The 18,252-nt window shown below is 39.7% G+C and overlaps 1 protein-coding gene across 3 annotated transcripts; it reads left to right on the forward strand.

Annotated features, from left to right (window-relative positions):
* On the forward strand, nucleotides 1-15,782 carry LOC117289971 (steroid 17-alpha-hydroxylase/17,20 lyase-like). Of its 3 annotated transcripts, none has more exons than XM_033771175.1 (9): nucleotides 1-381; nucleotides 5,144-5,323; nucleotides 7,332-7,425; nucleotides 8,242-8,400; nucleotides 10,079-10,287; nucleotides 11,116-11,241; nucleotides 12,183-12,422; nucleotides 15,064-15,162; nucleotides 15,415-15,782. In XM_033771175.1, the coding sequence occupies exons 1-9, from the start codon at nucleotides 216-218 to the stop codon at nucleotides 15,690-15,692; spliced, it is 1,551 nt and encodes a 516-aa protein (XP_033627066.1). In that variant the 5' UTR covers nucleotides 1-215; the 3' UTR covers nucleotides 15,693-15,782. The 3 variants fall into 3 exon arrangements, with proteins under 3 accessions (XP_033627066.1, XP_033627067.1, XP_033627069.1); XM_033771176.1 differs by having other exon boundaries at nucleotides 11,116-11,238; nucleotides 12,180-12,422; XM_033771178.1 differs by lacking the exon at nucleotides 1-381 and adding an exon at nucleotides 4,806-4,883.
* The last annotated feature ends 2,470 nt before the right edge of the window (nucleotides 15,783-18,252 follow it).

The raw sequence follows: 18,252 nt of genomic DNA on the forward strand, positions 1-18,252 counted from the left end.
ACCCTAATGGATATGCAGCGCCATTGTCAGAAATAATCTTTATTTATTTAGGGATCAATTATAACGTGTACACACGACTGCTGGCTGGATGTGCAATCCCGTGACTGAATCCCGTGACTGGGATTCATCACCACGTAACAAAAGATTCTCAGCTCAGAGCAACAGCAAATGTCGAGTCATTCGCGAAGTTTGAAGCGCAACACTACTGACTGAAGATGGCCTCCACTGAGGAGCTTAGTACCGACACGAACTTCTTGAACATCACCACCGTTTTGGTTGGGTTGACTACCCTGGTTGCCATTGCTCTGTACAGGAGCACTCGGAGGCCTGCCGGCGCACCGCCTGGCCCGACCCCAATGCCAATCCTTGGAAATCTTACCAGTAAGTTACTTCTCTTTTCCCTTCGCCCTACTTCACTTGTGTGTATTCTTGTGTGAATTCGGGTCATCTCGTACGCAAGTCAACTCACACATACCCAAGTCAACTCGTAGACGTATCCAACCCGATGAAGGCCTAATGTTTTCTTTTTTACTACTGTGGGGAAAATTTATCAGAAGAAAAAAAATTAATAGACCTTATGCATTGACGTCATCCAGCCGCCATCTTTGAGGTCAAACGGTGACGAAACAATCAAAACGCACATAGATTGACCAATGAACAATCTCCTTTTGACCTCAAACTCAATGCGGGGGCGCCGTACTAAAATGACGTCATGTGCATAAGGTCTATTGCGATTGGCTTGTTTGAATGAATTTTTTTCTTTCGGAAAAAGATAATCAGAACTTACGCAAATTTGTATTGGGTTGGAAAAAGTAATGAAACAATGTCAGTTTTTTAATTGATTAAGGATTGAATCGAAAAGCGATAATTATATACGCAAATGAATTAGAATTGAATGAATTTTTACCATGACATTTTCCCTTTTTAGGTTTATGTCTTTAAAGTTTAATCCAGTCTGAGATGAACATCTAACATTTAAATTTAAAACAAATTTCGTGAGCCTATTATTTATAGTATAGAACATCATTTATTTCCTACCGCTTATAAAATCACGCCTCACGGAAATTCTCCGTTTCGGCATACAATGCCTACTATACGGTACGAGTTGACTTAGGTACGAGTTGACTGGGGTACGAGTTGACCTGTGTACGAATTGACTTGGCTACGGGTTGACTTGGGTACGAGTTGACTTGGGTACAAAATTTTGGGTACGAGTTGACTTGGGTTCGAGTTGACTTGGGTACAATATTTTGGGTACGAGTTGACTTGGGTACGAGTTGACTCGGGTACAATATTTTGGGTACGAGTTGACTTGGTTACGAGTTGACTTGGGTACGAGTTGACCCGTTTCGCAAAAATGCTAGCTGAATCCTTTAGCCTTGGCCACACAAGTGGGGCTACTTTTCCCCCAAAGTTTAAGTCCCCAGTCATAACCTCCGTTACCCTGGTCTGTTCATTGTCCCTAAAAACAGGGTAAATGCCACTACAAAGGGCTTCATACACCGTCTCACCTTCCTGTTAAATAATTCAATCACCCAAACCAAAACAACCCTTCCATGGACATTTTCACCAATCCATCTCTGCATTCAAAGTCCAAGTCAAGCAAGTGCTCCAGCCAATGATTTCACAAAACTCTTCCTAAACTTAAGACTAATCTTAGGACTTAGGACGAGTCCCAACCCTGCACTGTAGCATGCAGACCTTAAGATTAATCCTAAGTTAAGTCGTCCTAACTCGAGATAAGACGAGTCCTAACTCTTTGTGAAATCGACCCCAGCCCTCCCCCTGGGTCTTTCATGTTTTCTGTTGGTTCTTTTAAGGGGAGTTTTCCCTTCTTGCCATGTGTGTATTTTTATGTTTTGTTTACTTCCTTAATTTATTGTTATACTTTACCGTTTTTAATGTGTTTGAATATTAATTTGTTTATCCGACCTGTAATTGGCGCTTGCGCTGTTGCCGTTGGATGTTGAATAAAATAAAATAAATCAAATCAAATACAGCTCCAAGATGAGACTAAACACTTCAAGGGCCCACAATGAACTTCAACTCAACTGTGAATCAAATGGAAAATAATGTAATAAGTTTGTATAATAATAAATTTAACGCTTTATCACACACATACCACAGGGCATCTCAAAGTGCTTACAACAGCCAGTCTTCTCTCTTGGTGTATCTCAACATATAATACTCAAAATAACAATCCAGTGAAAAGTTGAACTCAATTGGTCATTGAAGTTGCAAGATAATAGTTGCAGCAAAACATCCTTATCACCTAAGTTGTGTGCTTTTCTCAGATGTTTGATTTTGGGACCTCAAAATCTAATTCTGAGGTCTCGAAATCAAATTTAAATATTCTAGTGGACAATTACTACTTTCTCAAAAACTGTGTTATATGTACTACATGGAGTGAGCCGTTTCTCACAATTTTTTATACTGTCAACAGCTCTCCATTGCTTGTTTTACCAAGTAAGTTTTTATGCTAACAATTATTTTGAGTCCAGTGCCTTTCAACCATCTCAACTCCCTGGGGAGTGCAGTTGGTGCTGCGAGTTACTAACTGCGCTCCAAGCCAATCATTCACATTTAAAACAATCTCTGCTCTCACAGGTACTCATTTACCCCTGGGTGGAGAGAAGCAATAGTTAAGTGTCTTGCTCAAGGACACAAGTGTCACGACCAGACTCGAACCCACATCCAGATAATACACCAGAACTTGAGTCCGATGCTCTTTGGCCACAACTCCCTGACAAAACTGAAAACTTTCAGTTTTTTTTATAACTATTATATTATTTAATGGCAACCAGCCACCTTTTCACCCATTTTGATACCAGCCTATCCTACTAATTTATTTAATTTTTAAAACAAAAAACGTGAAAAAAAAGTTTGCAGGATACAGACACCTTTTCATTCGTTTTTTTAAGGGTAAAAGTGAGGGAGGATACCCGGAGAAATTTCACAATTTCTAAAGAGCTGCCGCCAAAACAATTGGTTCACCAAGCAGGAAGTCATGATTATTTTTGTAGTAATTGTGGTGGAACGATTAACAGAGCAGTTGAAAAACAGTAGTCATGACTTCAAGGATAGACGCGACTTCAACACTAGCTTTTTAACCTGCACCCTAGTTACAATGTATGTTGGATTTTGTCAACTTCTTGTGCTTTTTGTCCCCCACTTTGTTTATTTTCTTTCTTCACTTGCACCTTAAAGTCACCTGGAAGTGGTATTTTTTTTAAATAAAGCTTTTGTCACTAAAATATGTGTTTTTATGAGAGGAATGTGAATAAAAAGTTAACTAAGGTTTAAAAATATTAGTTTTGATTGTATTTACAAATTTACGAGTAGGCCCCGACTCGAGAGGGCGCTGTTTGTGACGTAATTCAAGGCGCGATATTTGAAGAGAAAATTATTTGTAGTCAGGCCCCAGTACATTACGTCTGGGAACATGGCACATCAAAACAAATTTAGACACGATTTTACACACATACGTACATTGAAACTCTAAAATGTTGAACGCCTAGTGGTTTTTAAAAAAGCTATTGCTGCTATTTTTATTTAACTATGCGACTTTTTAGTGACCAAATGGGTTGTAAGATGTGGGTCTGCCTACGTATTATTATAGAAATACTGCCACGGAGCAGACTGCACGCACGCACTATGGCTGCTGTATAATGTGCGGACGGTCACATAGGACCTGCACGCACGGTGAATCGCATGCGGTTCCAACAAAAAATCGTGTCACAAAAGGGGTAGGCGGAGTCAACCCCCCCAAGCACTTGATTAATTTTTTTAACATATAAATCGTGACAAACAATAACTCAAAAAATTGTTTTATTGTTAATAAACATATATACTCTTATGTTTAAAAGAAAACAAATCCTATTTCCAGGTGCCTTTAAAGACTCTGGACACTATTGGTAATTGTCAAAGACTAGTCTTCTCACTTGGTGTACATGTACATGTACATGTATCTCAACATTATAACAAACCTGTGAAAATTTGAGCTCTATCGGTCATCGAAGTTGGGAGGATAATAATGGGAAAAAACCCACCCTTGTCACACAAAGTTGTGTGCTTTCAGATGCTTGATTTCAAGACCTAAAATTCGAAACTTGAGGTCTCGAAATCAAATTCGTGGAACATTACTTTTTTTTCGTAAACTACGTCACTTCAGAGGGAGTCGTTTCTCACAATGTTTCTTACTGTCAACCTCTCCCCATTACTCGTTACCAAGTAAGGTTTATGCTAATAATTTTTTTTAGTAATTACCAATTGTGTCCACTGCCTTTAATACGGCTGTGATGCCATGCCACACCATCCCAGTTTAGTCAAATTTTATGCACCAAAGGGATCACATCACCCCTTAAGACTAAAGTCACACTAGTAGCCCAGGCTTACAGAGCAGACTATAAAATCTATTGAGACAGCAGCCAAAAATTCCCATACACCCACAAAAAACACTTAAAGGATGTTTACTTTTCTAGCCAGTAGGCCTATTACATGTACAATGCCCAATTCTACTCATGTCTACCAAGGTCATTTGCACAGTGGGCTGGTGTGCAGACAATGCACACAACAACCCAGTGCTGTGTTTCTCTACATTTCTGTTATAGACCGCATTGAATATGAAGTCACCATTCAAATATCTGCCCTACAACATGGCTTATGTGTACTTGGATGTGTGCGTGCATGTGCTGTAGAAATCAAACCGGAAATGTTGCGTGCTGCATGCTTCATTGATGTACATGTACGCGTTTGGACACGCATTCGGTTTGCCCTACAAGAAAAAAAGGGGTTATTCAACACAATCTATAGTCAGATAGTACTTACTGGGTCGTAGTCGCCAGGCGCGCTTACCCAACAGTACAAATGGCACTGTGAATTTGGTAACCCAAATTTTCTCTTGTCTTCTTTGTTTGGGGATTTTTTTCTCCCCATGCCAGTAGCCTACTGTGAAAGTGATGTGGTAATGCCTGTTGTATTGCATTGTGAGAATCAAATGTGACATGCGTGCGAGTGGTCAACACATACATGTACACCATGACATAGATGATCTTTGACCAAACAATTTGTAAAAACTACCAGAAAATTTACTTTTGATGTTCAAATTGAAATCTAATGAACACTCTTTCTTTCCTTTGTACAGCCTTCATGAGCAAAAGGACACTTCATGACGTCTTCATCGATCTGAGAAAGAAATATGGCACCGTTTTTTCACTCAAGTTTGCCTCAAAGAATGTCGTGATATTGAACACCATTGATGTTGTCAAAGAAGCAATGGTCAAACAGGCTGTGGAGTTTGCAGGAAGACCCAAGTCAAATTCTGGTAAGTCTCTCTATAAAAATTACTTTATGTGATCCACCATACATGTATACATAAACTGACAAACCTGTAGAACTTTGAGATTGATTGGCCATCTGGGCCCATTTCATAAAGCTGCTAACCACACAAATTTGCATAGCATGAAATTTCTTGATAAAAACAGGATTACCAACCAGATTTCCATTTGTTGCATATTGCTTGGTACTGTTACTCAGCTGTTGTTTGCTCATCCTGAAAATCACGTAGAAATTAGGTTGGTAATCCTGTTTTTATCAAGGAATAAATTTTATGCTAAGCAAATTTTTATGCTAAGCAGCTCTATGAAATTGGGTCCAGGATCAAGAGAAAATAGTGAAAAGTAGAGTGTCATGGCCGAGTGGTTGAGAGCATCGAATTCAAGTTCTGGTGCGTTTTCACCGGAGTGTGGGTTCGAATCCCGGTCGTGACACTTGTGTCCTTGAGCAAGATACTTTACTATAATTGCTTCTCTTCACCCAGGGGAATAAATGGGTACCTGCGAGGGTAGAGGTTGATATTGTGAATGAAAAAGCCTTTGGAGCGATATAAACTGTTGCCCAGGTTGTATACTCCCAAGGGAGCTGAGAACCATTAAAAAAAAAAGGGATGTTGATGGCCCTATGACCAGGGCACTAATGTAAAGCGCTTAGAGAATTAAGTGTTAGTTATTAGGCGCTATATAAATCGAAAGTTATTGTTATTATAAAGCCATTGCTCATTGCATCAAAGTGGCACTTGAGCATGCATTACTGCAGTTGGTTGCTCCAGGTTGCCCACAAAAATTACCTCATGAGACAAGGCCCTGGGACTCAAAGTCGTACTTGGGCCTCACTTTAGTTGTATTGTTTTGGGGTTGGACTTTCTGCCCTAAAGACTTAAGACTTAACCTAAACAAAAATTGAGACTTCATCTAAAAATCTTTGAGACTTGACCTGATGCTTTTTTTGTTTACATTGTCTTTATTTTTAAGTTAATGAATATTATTACTTATAATATACTTGAGACTTGAGATAAAACAATTGAGACGAGACTGCTGGACAATACATGCACATGAGGCTTAAAGTCAATGCATACATGTACCTTTAGTTTTTGGAAATGTTCCATTATTTTAGTCCTATAGTATGTACATGTAGTTGTATACAATAAAAGTTAACGTGTGAGAATTTCATACCAAAAGGTGGTCACGTTTGTTAGATATCGCTGCAACTCCAGAGCAAATATGTCCACGCAGGAAGAATATTCCTGTAGAAATACACATAAAAACACATTTTATTCAAATTTTGGGGATACAAAGTGATATTTTCCCCCGAAATGTTTCTCAAAATGCATACTATCCAAAGCTGCTGTAGGGCTACTTCTTACCACAAAAGTTTATATTGCCATTTATTTTCAGAGTCATTACCAAACGTAATACAGACCCTTTAAAACCTGAAAGACTAGTTTGAGACTCTGTTCAGACTTGGAAGTCTTGGCACTTGACCCAAAAGACTTGAGACTTGACCTTCAGGGACTGGACACTATTGGTAATTACTTTAAATAATGATTAGCATTACACCTTACTTGGTAACAAGTAATGGGGAGCTGTTGGTAGTATAAAACATTGTGAAAAACAGCTCCCTCTGAAGTAACAGAGTTTTCGGGAAAGAAGTAATTTTCCAGGAAACGATTATTAGAGACCTTAGAATTAGATTTTGAGGTCTCGAAATCAGGCATCTAAAACACACACGTTCGTGTGACAAGGGTCTTTTTCTTTCATTATTATCTCCCAACTTTGCTGACCAATTGAGCTCAAGTTTTCACAGGTTTGTTATTTTATGCAAATGTTGAGGTACACCAAGTGAGAAGACTGGTCTTTGACAATTACCAATAGTGTCCAGTGTCTTTAAAGACTTGAAGCACTGGAGACTTAACTCAAAAGACTTGAACAAACTTAAAGAGACAAACCAAAGGAAGAAACTAAAGTGTAATCTTAACTTCTTCTCTTTTTCTTCAGTTAGATTGTTCTCACAGGGGTACAAGGATATTGTTTTAGGGGATTATGGTCCACAGTGGAAGTTCCAACGAAAGATAGCTCATTCTGCAGTCCGGTAAGACATTCTCCCTGGTCTCTTTCAAATAATTTTAGGGAGCAAACATGTGAAGAAAACTTTCAATGGCAAGTGGCGTGTCATGGTCTAGCGATTAAGAGCACCGGATTCAAGCTCTGGTGCTTGATCAGCAAAGTGTGGGTTTGACTCCCAGTCAGGACACTTGTGTTCTTACAGGCAGTGGACACCATTGGTAGGCCCTAATTAGTCAAAATAACTAGTAGCATAACACCTGCTATTGGTAACATGTAATGGGGAGAGTTTGATACGATAAAACATTGTGAGAAACGGCTCCCTCTGAAGTGTTGTAGTTTTCGAGAAAGAAGTAATTGTCCAGGAATTTGATTTTGAGACCTCAGATTTAGAATTTGAGTTCAGAAAATCAGGCATCTGAATGCACACAAGTTTGTGAGACGATGGTGTTTTTCTTTTATTTTTATCTCGCAACTTCGACGACCAATTGAGCTAAATTTTCACAGGTTTGTTATTTTATGCATATGTTGAGCTATGTACACTAAATGAGGAGACTGGTCTTTGACATTACTAATAATGTCCAGTGTCTTTAAGCAACACACTTAACCGTGATTGCTCTGTAAATTTGTTGAGGTAGTGCTGTCTGCTTTACCAGGCAGGCATCTGTTGCAGCCCCTGGAGTACATGTAGGTGGCAACTCCCCCCCCCCCCCCCCCGGACAAAAAGTTGATTGAAGCCCACACCTGAAAGTGGCCTCGAAACCTTGTGTGTAAGGCAAATTGCATAAACAAATTTAAAACATAGAATTAACAGTGTATTTTTTATCTCTCTTTTTTTTTCCAGACGATTCACCCGCAAGGAAGATTTGGAAAAGCTGGTGTTCGCAGTGACTCCAAAAGTGGGTAAAATTCTGGACGAACAAGGAGACAAGCCTTTTGCACCAAAGTATACCATTGGGCAAGCAGTTTACAATATCCTTGCGACAATGTGCTTCGGAAAACAGTAAGGCTAAGGATATTTCATGGTGTTTACAAAAAATAAAGATCCCCTGTTGGGTAAAAATACATACCTATAAATAACAGTGAAGAATATTCATTTTGGTTTACCCATATACACCGATGTGTGTAAGCATTGTATACTCGGTACTTTCCCGAGTCATGTGAAAAAATCACAGGCATATTACTGGGGGAAGAATTACAAGTCTCGAACCCGACTTCAGGTTAAATTTAATGTCTTAAACAAGTGCAAGAGCAATTTTATCTCAAAAACCCGAATCGTTTGATTGTGTCACATTTAAAGTATGGTCTGCATATTTTGCTACAAAGAACTTTCAGCTCAAGAATGTCATCTTTGAAAGGGCAATGCCTTTTTCAGTTTGCAAAGGGCACTTCCACTTGAAAATCAGGGTGTCGTGGCCGAGGGGATAAGAGCACCGAATTCAAGCTCTGGTGATTCTGTTCAGCAGAGTGTGGGTTCGAATCCCGGTCGTGACACTTGTGTCCCTGAGCAAGACACTTCACTCTAATTGTTTCTCTCCACCCAGGAGTAAATGGGTACCTGTGAGGGAAGAGTTGGTTCTTGTGTTCTTAGGTTAGCTTTGATTGCGCTACATATTTGGCGGCACAAGCTGTATACTCCCCAGGGAGCTGAGATGGTTTAAGGAATGATTTAAGGCCCAGTGACCAGGGGTAATAATGTTGAAGCGCCATGAGCGTCACTGCGTGACGGACCTGAGCGCTATATAAGAAGCCATTATTATAAGTCAATGGAAGACGTTTGTGTAAACACGGGGTCTGGAATCTTCCAAGTTCATATGAAAGACAGTGGACACTATTGGTAGTTACTCAAAATAATTATTAGCATAAAACCTTTCTTGGTAGTGAGTAATGGGGAGCTGTTGATAGTATAAAACATTTTGAGAAATGTCTCCCTCTGAAGTAACGTAGTTTTCGAGAAAGAAGTAATTTTCCAGGAATTTGATTTCGAAACCTCAGATTTAGAATTTGAGGTCTCGAAATCAAGCATCTGAAAGCACACAACTTCATGTGACAAGGGTGTTTTTTCTTTCATTATTATCTTGCAATTTCGACGACCGATTGAGCTCAAATTTTCACAGGTTTGTTATTTTATGCATATGTTGAGATACACCAACTGTGAAGACTGGTCTTTGACAATTACCATTAATGTCCAGTGGCTTTAACCAGAATCAAAGTTTGCATCAGGGATAAAGAATATTATTTTTGGTTTTACCCACATACACCCATGTTCGTAAGCACTGTATACTCAGTACTTTTCCAAGCTCTGTGAAAAAAATCTTAGGTATATCACTCTGGTGGGATTCGAACCCACAACCTTTTTAATTCTAGAGCAGTGTCTTCCCAACTAGACCACCAAGATTGAACCGTTGTGGTACCCGCTGTTAAAATTTGAACTACCTCTAGCTACCAAGCAATCTTGGTGGTCTAGTTGGTAAGACACTTCTTTAGAATTACAAGGTCATGGGTTCAGATCCCGCCTGAGTAATATGCCTGTGATTATTTCCACAGAGGTTGGGAAAGTACTGAGTATAATGTACAGTGCTATCACACATTAGTGTACTGTAAACAGGGTCAAAACTTAATCTTTCATCTATTAAACAATAATCAATCGCAAAAAAACATTTTGCGTTATTTTCCTACAGATATGAAACTAATGATCCGGATCTGTTGGAATTCATCAATGTTAACAATGAAGTTACAGCAGCTTTAGGAAACGGTCTTCTGTCGGATTTCTTTCCGATCTTCGAGTACATCAAACTGCCGTATGACATAAAGTTTGAGGGGATGCTCAATACATTTTTCAAGCTGTTTTACGTCGAGTTTGAAAGTCACCGTGAAAAATTTGACCCAGGTAAAGGGATGCTAAGAGGAAGTGTGTTAAAGGCAGTGGACACTTTTGGTAATTACTCAAAATAATTATTAACTTAAAACCTTTCTTGATTACGAGTAATGGGGAGAGGTTGATATTATAAAACATTGTGAGAAACAGCTCCCTCTGAAGTGACATAGTTTTTGAGAAAGAAGTAATTTTCCATGAATTTGATTTAGAGACCTCAGATTTAGAATTTGAGGTCTCGAAATCAAGCATCTGAAAGCACACAACTTCGTGTGACCATGGTGTGACAAGGGTGTTTTTTCTTTCATTAATATCTCGCAACTTCGATGACCGATTGAGCTCAAATTTTCACAGGTTCGTTATTTTATGCACAAGACTAGTCTTTGACAATTATCAATAGTGTCCACTGTCTTTAAGCCTTGATGGAGTTTAATGCATATATTGAGGGAACGGAAGCGTATCTTCTTTGAAACAAAAAGAATATCTTCTTAAATGTAATGTACATGTAGGTTGTTGGCAATGAAAGCGATGACCATTTCTGTATTGCCCCTGGTAAAGTCTTTTTGAATTGTTATTTGCTTTTCAAGACTTTTTTTATTTTCAGGCTTTCTTTTAAGCGAGCTATCACATCCCTGTATTTCAGAGGGAGCTGTTTCTCACTATATTTTATACTATCAACACCTCTGCATTGCTCGTTGCCAAGTAAGGTTTATGTTAACAACTATTTTGAGCAATTACCAATAGTGTCTAGTGTCTTTGAGTATAGTTTTTTTTATTTATTGGTTTTATTTATATTTTTATATAAAATAACTTGTAAAATTGTTTATGCTTTTCAATGTTCAGAGAATGTGAAGGACTTCTTAGACACCCTGATCTTGACCCAGAAGGAGGCCATAGCAGCCGGGGAGGAAGAGGCCACGCTAATGACAGACACCCACCTCGTTCAGACTGTCATGGATTTGTTTGATGGTAAAAAGAAATAGAATAATAATAACAATATAATAAAAAATTCTTATATAGCGCATTTCACAATAAACCGTATCAATGCGCTTTACATTCCCCTGGTCATTGGGCCAATAAGCATCCCTTTAATCTTTCTCAGCTCCCATTAGGGAGTATACAGCCCCGAGCTGCCGTGGCGCTCCGAAAGCTTTTCATTCACAATATCAACCTCTACCCTCGCAGGTACCCATTTATACCCCTGGGTGAAGAGAAGCAATTATAGTAAAGTATCTTGCTCAAGGACACAAGTGTCACGACCAGGATTCGAACCCATACTCCGGTGACTTAGCATCAGAACTTGAATTCGATGCTCTTAACCACTCGGTCGCGACACTCTACAGAATCAGAGCAACCTATTATAATAATAATAATTTGTAGAAGTGTCGATGCGGAGCGGTTAAGAGCACTGAATTCAACCTCTGGTGTTTCTGATCAGCAGAGTGTGGGTTTGACTTAACCATTGCTTCGTCCTTCAGATGGGATAAAAGCTGCTGGTCCTGTGTGTTGTGTAAAGCGTGAAACAATACCAAGTGCATTTATCTGAAAAGAGAAGGGGTTCGTCCCTGGTGTTCCTGGTCTGATTGGCAGCATCATATTCTCAACAGCACCTTGTTGACCATTACACGGTGCTGAGGATTAGGTCTCATAATTATTATTATTATTATTATTATTAAGTATTATTTATACAGGGTAGTCCCAACAGTGTAAAAACACTGTTCTCCCTGGGGGGGGGGGGGGAATGAGGAGGAGAACGTAGGCCCTCATACCTTGAAACGTAGTCCCTCATACCTCGCAGGAAAAACTGTGTTACAGTGCCAGGAGCCTCACTGGGTGACGGATATGCGCTCTTTATAAATAGCCACTGTTATTTTTGTTATTATCATTATTATTATTTCGTTTCCAAACAGCCGGAACAGAGACAACCACCTTAACTCTTCACTGGGCAGTCGCTGCGCTTGCAGAGCACCCCGAAATCCAAGAGAGGATTGCCCAGGAGATTGATGACGTCATAGGTCGCGATAGACTGCCCTCTCTTGACGATAAAGGCACCTTGCCGTACACAGAGGCTACCTTACTGGAGCTTTTGCGCTATGGTTCTGTAGTACCACTAGGTGTTCCACATGCTGTGCTGACTGATACCTCCCTGAGTGAGTATCCAATTGACCTCAATGGGTGCGTTCGATTAGCTTCCCAGTGCCGACCCTCGGTGCTCATTCGGATGAGCCCCTGACAAGAGCTAATCGAACAATCACTCACCCTCTCGTGGTGACGTCATGCACCTGGCCTAGCCCTAAGTGACCGTTCCACAAGCAGGGTACTTGGGGCTGACCCGGGGGAGCCCCTGGAATGACGTCAAAGCTATTAGAGCGTACCGGGGTCGACTCGGGGAAGCTAATCGAACGCACCCATTATAGGCTTTTCCACACTATCAATATTCGATCCGTGTCAAAACTTATCCGGTTCGAGTCCAGGTTGACTTGGTAAAATTTCAACGTGGATACAAACTACTACGCTTTCACACTAGCTCTGCGTGAAATATGCCGTTAGGTAACACGTGTTACTGTGAATCTGTGTTTTATGTGGTCGTTTCACATTGGAAGGTCTTAGACTGGTCTAAGTGGGACGCAGCGAGAAGTGATGAATCACGGTGCATCTTGATTCATAGTGATGCGTTGTGATGCTTTGCAGCGATTTCTTTTCCAGCTGATCAGTGTTGTAGCTAGACCAATTTTAGTGGTGGGCTCTAAATCCTATTTAGTCCACCAAGGGAAGATGGTTCAACAACATTGTTCATGTTTAGATATGGGGCCAATCATTGCTGAAGTGCAATCTAGGGGAAATCTGTGCTGGGCAGCACAGTGTATTTTGCTCAGAGTGCTGGCCAAAACCTGCTGGTTCTGGGCAGTCCCACCCAGCAACGCTCACCCAGCAACGCCTACCGTAGCTACAACACTGATTCTTATCAACTACTGCGTCATAAATACTCAACACAAAATGAGAATGAACCCAGAGGTGTTCACACTACGGCTTTTGATGCGTGTTTGGAATTTTTGACTCGGATCAAGATATCTCAACCCACCTCCTTAGCTGGGATACAGCACTCTATCCAGATCGACACCATGTTGAAAAGTTGTAGTGTGAAAAGGTCGGTCCACATTACACGGATAGTATCCGTCTCCAACACAGAGATTTTTTATAGTGCGAAAAGGCCTTTTGCTTCTCCATTGGCAAAAATCCAGGGATAAAGAAATTGATTTAAACCCCCTCCCCTCTCCCTAATTACCCCCTCCCCATACAAAGTAGGTGAGTTTTGCGGTAGCATTATGTGTACATTGGATTTTGGTTTCACCCTTACATCAATGTGTGTTAGCACTGTATACTCAGTACTTTCCCAGAGTCCTGTAAAAAAACATCACAGTCATATTACTTGGGTGGGATGCGAAACCCACGACCCTTGCATTTCTAGAGCAGTGCCTTACCAACTGGACTATCGAGGTTGCCCAGGAGCTAGAGGCAGTTCGAATCCTATGTTTTGGAAGCGGGTACCCTATTCTAAATCTTATTCATTGTATCAATCGTATGGCTAAACCGTAGAACTATATATATTGACTAGAGCGCTAACTTGCTCTGCGTTTTGAAGCCACCCTGGGCGCAGACATGTTTGATGTGTGGCGTGACTATGGAACGATTTAAATTTTAGGGCAACCCACATTGGACACTATTGGTAATTGTCAAAGACTAGCCTTCAAAGTTGGTGTATCTCAACATTATGCATAAAATAACAAACCTGTGAAAATTTGAGCTCAATCGGTCATCGAAGTTGCGAGATAATAAAGAAAGAAAAAAACACCCTTGTCACATGAAGTTGTGTGCGTTTAGATGTTTGATTTCGAGCCCTCAGGTTCTTAATCTGAAGTCTCGAAATCAAATTGGTGGAAAATTACTTCTTTCTCGAAAAACTATGGCACTTCATTCAGAGGGAGCCGTTTCTCACAATGTTTTATACCATCAACCTCTCCCCATTACTCGTCACCAAGAAAGGTTTTATGCTAATAATTATTTTGAGTAATTACCAATAGTGTCCTCTGCCTTTAATGGGGCCATGCAAAAGGTTGAATGGCCATTTGTTGCAAAAAAAGTTGAATGGCCATTTGACTGTGTTCTGGCTCTGGTGACGTGTGATACTCCCTATCATTAGTTGTTTCTCAGATCAATGCACAATGGGAACTAGTTTGATTTACTCTATAGAGGGAATCTGTGCAGGGTGGTACAATGTAGTTTGGCTTCAACATTGCTTGTCACCAACTGAACCAAGTGTGTTTCAGTTTAAAGACAGTGGACACTATTGGTATCTGTCAAAGACCAGTCTTCTCACTTGGTGTATCTCAACAAATTGTGTATGCATAAAATAACAAACCTGTGAAAATTTGAGCTCGATTGGTCGTCGGAGTTGCGAGATAACTATGAAAGAAAAAAACAACCTTGTCACACGAAGTTGTGTGCTTTTAGATGCTTGATTTCGAGACCTCAAATTCTAAACTTGAGGTCTCAAAATCAAATTCGTGGAAAATTACTTCTTTCTTGAAAACTACATCACTTCAGAGGGAGCCGTTTCTCACAATGTTTTATACTATATCAACCTCTCCCCATTACTCGTTACCAAATGAGGTTTTATGCTGGTACCAGTAGTGTCCACTTAGTTCAGTCTTAGGTGTACAAACAGTGGAGTATTACCTAAAGTAAGTACATTTTGTGCAGCTAAATTATTCTCGTCTTTTTCGTTATTAGATGGTTACAATATTCAGAAAGGAACGACAGTGATGATCAACCACAGAGGTCTTCACTTTGACCCGGAGGCATGGGACCAGCCTGAGCAGTTTAAACCAGGTCAGTTAGATTTGTTTGTGCAAGGAGCCAGACACACAAGGCCTGAAGGCCACTTCAAGGTGTGGGCTACAAATCAACTATTTTTCCAGGGGCTGCTGCCACCTACTCATCTGGCTGTAACAGGGTTACCCCTTATACAATTCATATGTATAGGCTTGGGTATCATCCATCAGAAGCCTTGCTGGTAGAGTAGAAAGCTAATGATAACCCTAACCCCCATTTTTTTAATTTTATTATTTTTTAATACAACAGAGCGATTTTTGAATGATAACGGGCAACTTCTCGCTAAACTGCCTGAGAGTTTCCTCCCGTTCGGCTGCGGCCGTCGCGTCTGCCTCGGCGAAGACTTCGCCAAGAAGGAGCTCTTCCTTATCTTCACCTGGCTGTTCAGCCGGTACACCTTCTACAAAGTACCTGGGAAGGAGGCTGCAGATTCGCTGATGAAGCCCACAGAGGCCTCGGGCTTTGTCCACCAACCTTTTGATGAGATTGAGGTGTGTGTTAAGAAACGCTTCGAGACTGTAGAATAGTGTGATGGAAATTTGACCTGTTTTTTTTTTTTTGCTAGGCGCGACTTTCGAAGAGCTTAAATTAAAGGCACTGGACACGCTTGGTTATTGTCAAAGACCAGTCTTCTCACTTGATTTATCCCAATATTTGTGTAAAATAACAAATCTGTGACAATTTTTACTCAATTTGGTCGTCAAAGTTGGAAGAGAATAATGGAAGAAAAAAACACCTTTGTCACACAAGTTGCGTAAGTTTTAATGCTAACAATTACTTTGAGTAGTTACCAATAGTGCCCAGCACTGTAACAACTGGTAATAAGCCACTTGCATGTTAGATTTGAATATTGTTTTGGAACCAAGATTATGATTATGAAGTTTGATTAACAGATTATCTTTCATGCACAGTATATATACAATTGTTTTTCTCACAAGTTCTATACAGTTTGTTTTGTACTACACAACCTACCAGCTTATAATTCTTTTACCCACATACAAAGTTCAATTTGTGTTTTTTATCATCATTTAAAGATGCTATGTCAGATTTTTTTGCCGATTTTACCCAAAAATTTTGGTTTAAAATTCAATAGGTATTTTGATGGGGGTCGAGAAAGTTACAAGCTTTCATTTGAGCCATTGCTCGAAAAAGTCCGCCAATTATTAGTAGCAGTGAAAAAAAGTGCTCAAAATTAGTTTTTGTCGGGATCCCGACAATATATCAAGTGACCAATTCTTATGTGTTTTATAAGAAACGTTTTCAGTTTTTGTCATGGTTCCTGACCATTAAAAGTAAAAGTTATACTTTTTTTCGTTAGAGCGGGTGATACTCTTTGAAATACCATTCACCCCAACAAATCTTTTTTTTTAATGTTTGGGGCCAAAAATCTGACATAGCATCTTTAAACTAAACAAACAGTCAATATCATTCACTGTGGTTTAAACCAAGCAAGCTTGCAATTTGATATAATGTTGTGATTGCATCTACACAGTACATACAATGTACATACATACATACATATAAGGCATTTGTAAAGTCTCACTACGTCAAGAGCGCAGCGCATTAGGTTGGGTATAAATAATGTTTGATATACTTCTTAAATGTGCGTAGAGAGTCAGATTCCCTGATTGAGATGGTGAGTGCATTCCAGGTGAGGGGAGCCGTGACACCTGTGTCCTTAAGCAAGACACATTACCATTGCTTCGTCCTTCGGATGGGACGTAAAGCCGTTGGTCCCATGTGTTGTTTAAACGCATGTAAAAGAACCCAGTGCACTTGTCGAAAAGAGAAGGGGTTCGCCCCGGTGTTCCTGGCTGGATTGGCAGCATATTGCGCCACAGCACCTTGTAAACCATTACATTGTGCTTAAGGATTAGGTCTTATATTATCTCAAAAATCGCCCCCACTCCTTGCAGTAATAATACCTGGCGCTTTGTATCCTTTGGCAAAAGGCGCGTTATAAATACGGTTATTATTATTATTATTAAAACACAGTTAACCCTTCTACTGTCTGCCCATTCATCAGCATCCTTCACTATAGAATGGTAGATTGACTTAGTATATGAAAGCCTGCAAAGTCCTGCGATCCATTGGTTAGACAGGTTTCTAGAGAAGGGTTTACAGCGTAGTAGGTTGTGCGGATTTTGGCTTTGGCATTTGTGGTTTATCACAGCCTCAACGATGATAAAGACTTGGCAAAACCAGTGATAGCCATAAAGGAGTGTTGTGAACGAACTTGAGATAAAAATAACAACATTGCTGTTTAGTTCAAATTTAGCTTATTATAATAGAACAATATAACTTCTTGCTTACTTTTACAAATATGACTAATATTTAGTAACTATAAGTGTTAATACAGGGTTTACTAATAAGGGAATCAATGTGTGGTGAAGAGGTTTTCAACTAGTGGTTAAATCCCAACGAGGCCTGATTCTTGATAATTTTACCGAGACGAAGTCGAGGTAAATTATCAAGAACCAGGCCTCGGCGGGTTTAAACCACTACATGTAGTTGAGTAAAAAAGTAAAATAAATGCAAAAATTATAGTTGTTAAATGATTTCTTTCAACACAACACCCCTCCAGCTATGAAATGGTAAAGCCCTCCGCGGTCCTTGGCTAAATAACTCCTTATAAGGGAATGCTGTGCACGTCGCGCGTATCGCGTGGTGTCGCACAACTGTTTCAGCCATTGCTCTCGACCAATAGGAATGAAGAAACTGTCTTATAAGAACAGGCGCAAGGTCGCGTGTCACACCCATGAATTAACACTTTTTATCGGTCATAAACAAAGGTTTATACACATCCACGTGACGCGCTTTCCACCAATAGGAATGGCGAAGTTGTCTGAGGTATTTATGAATGCAATATCACAACAAATCAATTAGTACTACTGAGAATATAATGTAATGTCAAAATAAATCTAAAGTTATTTTTGTTTTACAAATGTTTTTTTATTCCTCACTATGGGATAATTTTATATACATATGATGTGGTATGTAGAAATTTTAAAAATAACTTTTATGATTGTGTGACCTTTTAAAATTGATGTCATATCATATTATAAAGAACTATACATCTATCTTTAG

The sequence above is a fragment of the Asterias rubens genome, chromosome 5, assembly GCF_902459465.1.
Source record: "Asterias rubens chromosome 5, eAstRub1.3, whole genome shotgun sequence".
Classification (NCBI taxonomy): Eukaryota; Metazoa; Echinodermata; class Asteroidea; order Forcipulatida; family Asteriidae; genus Asterias; species Asterias rubens.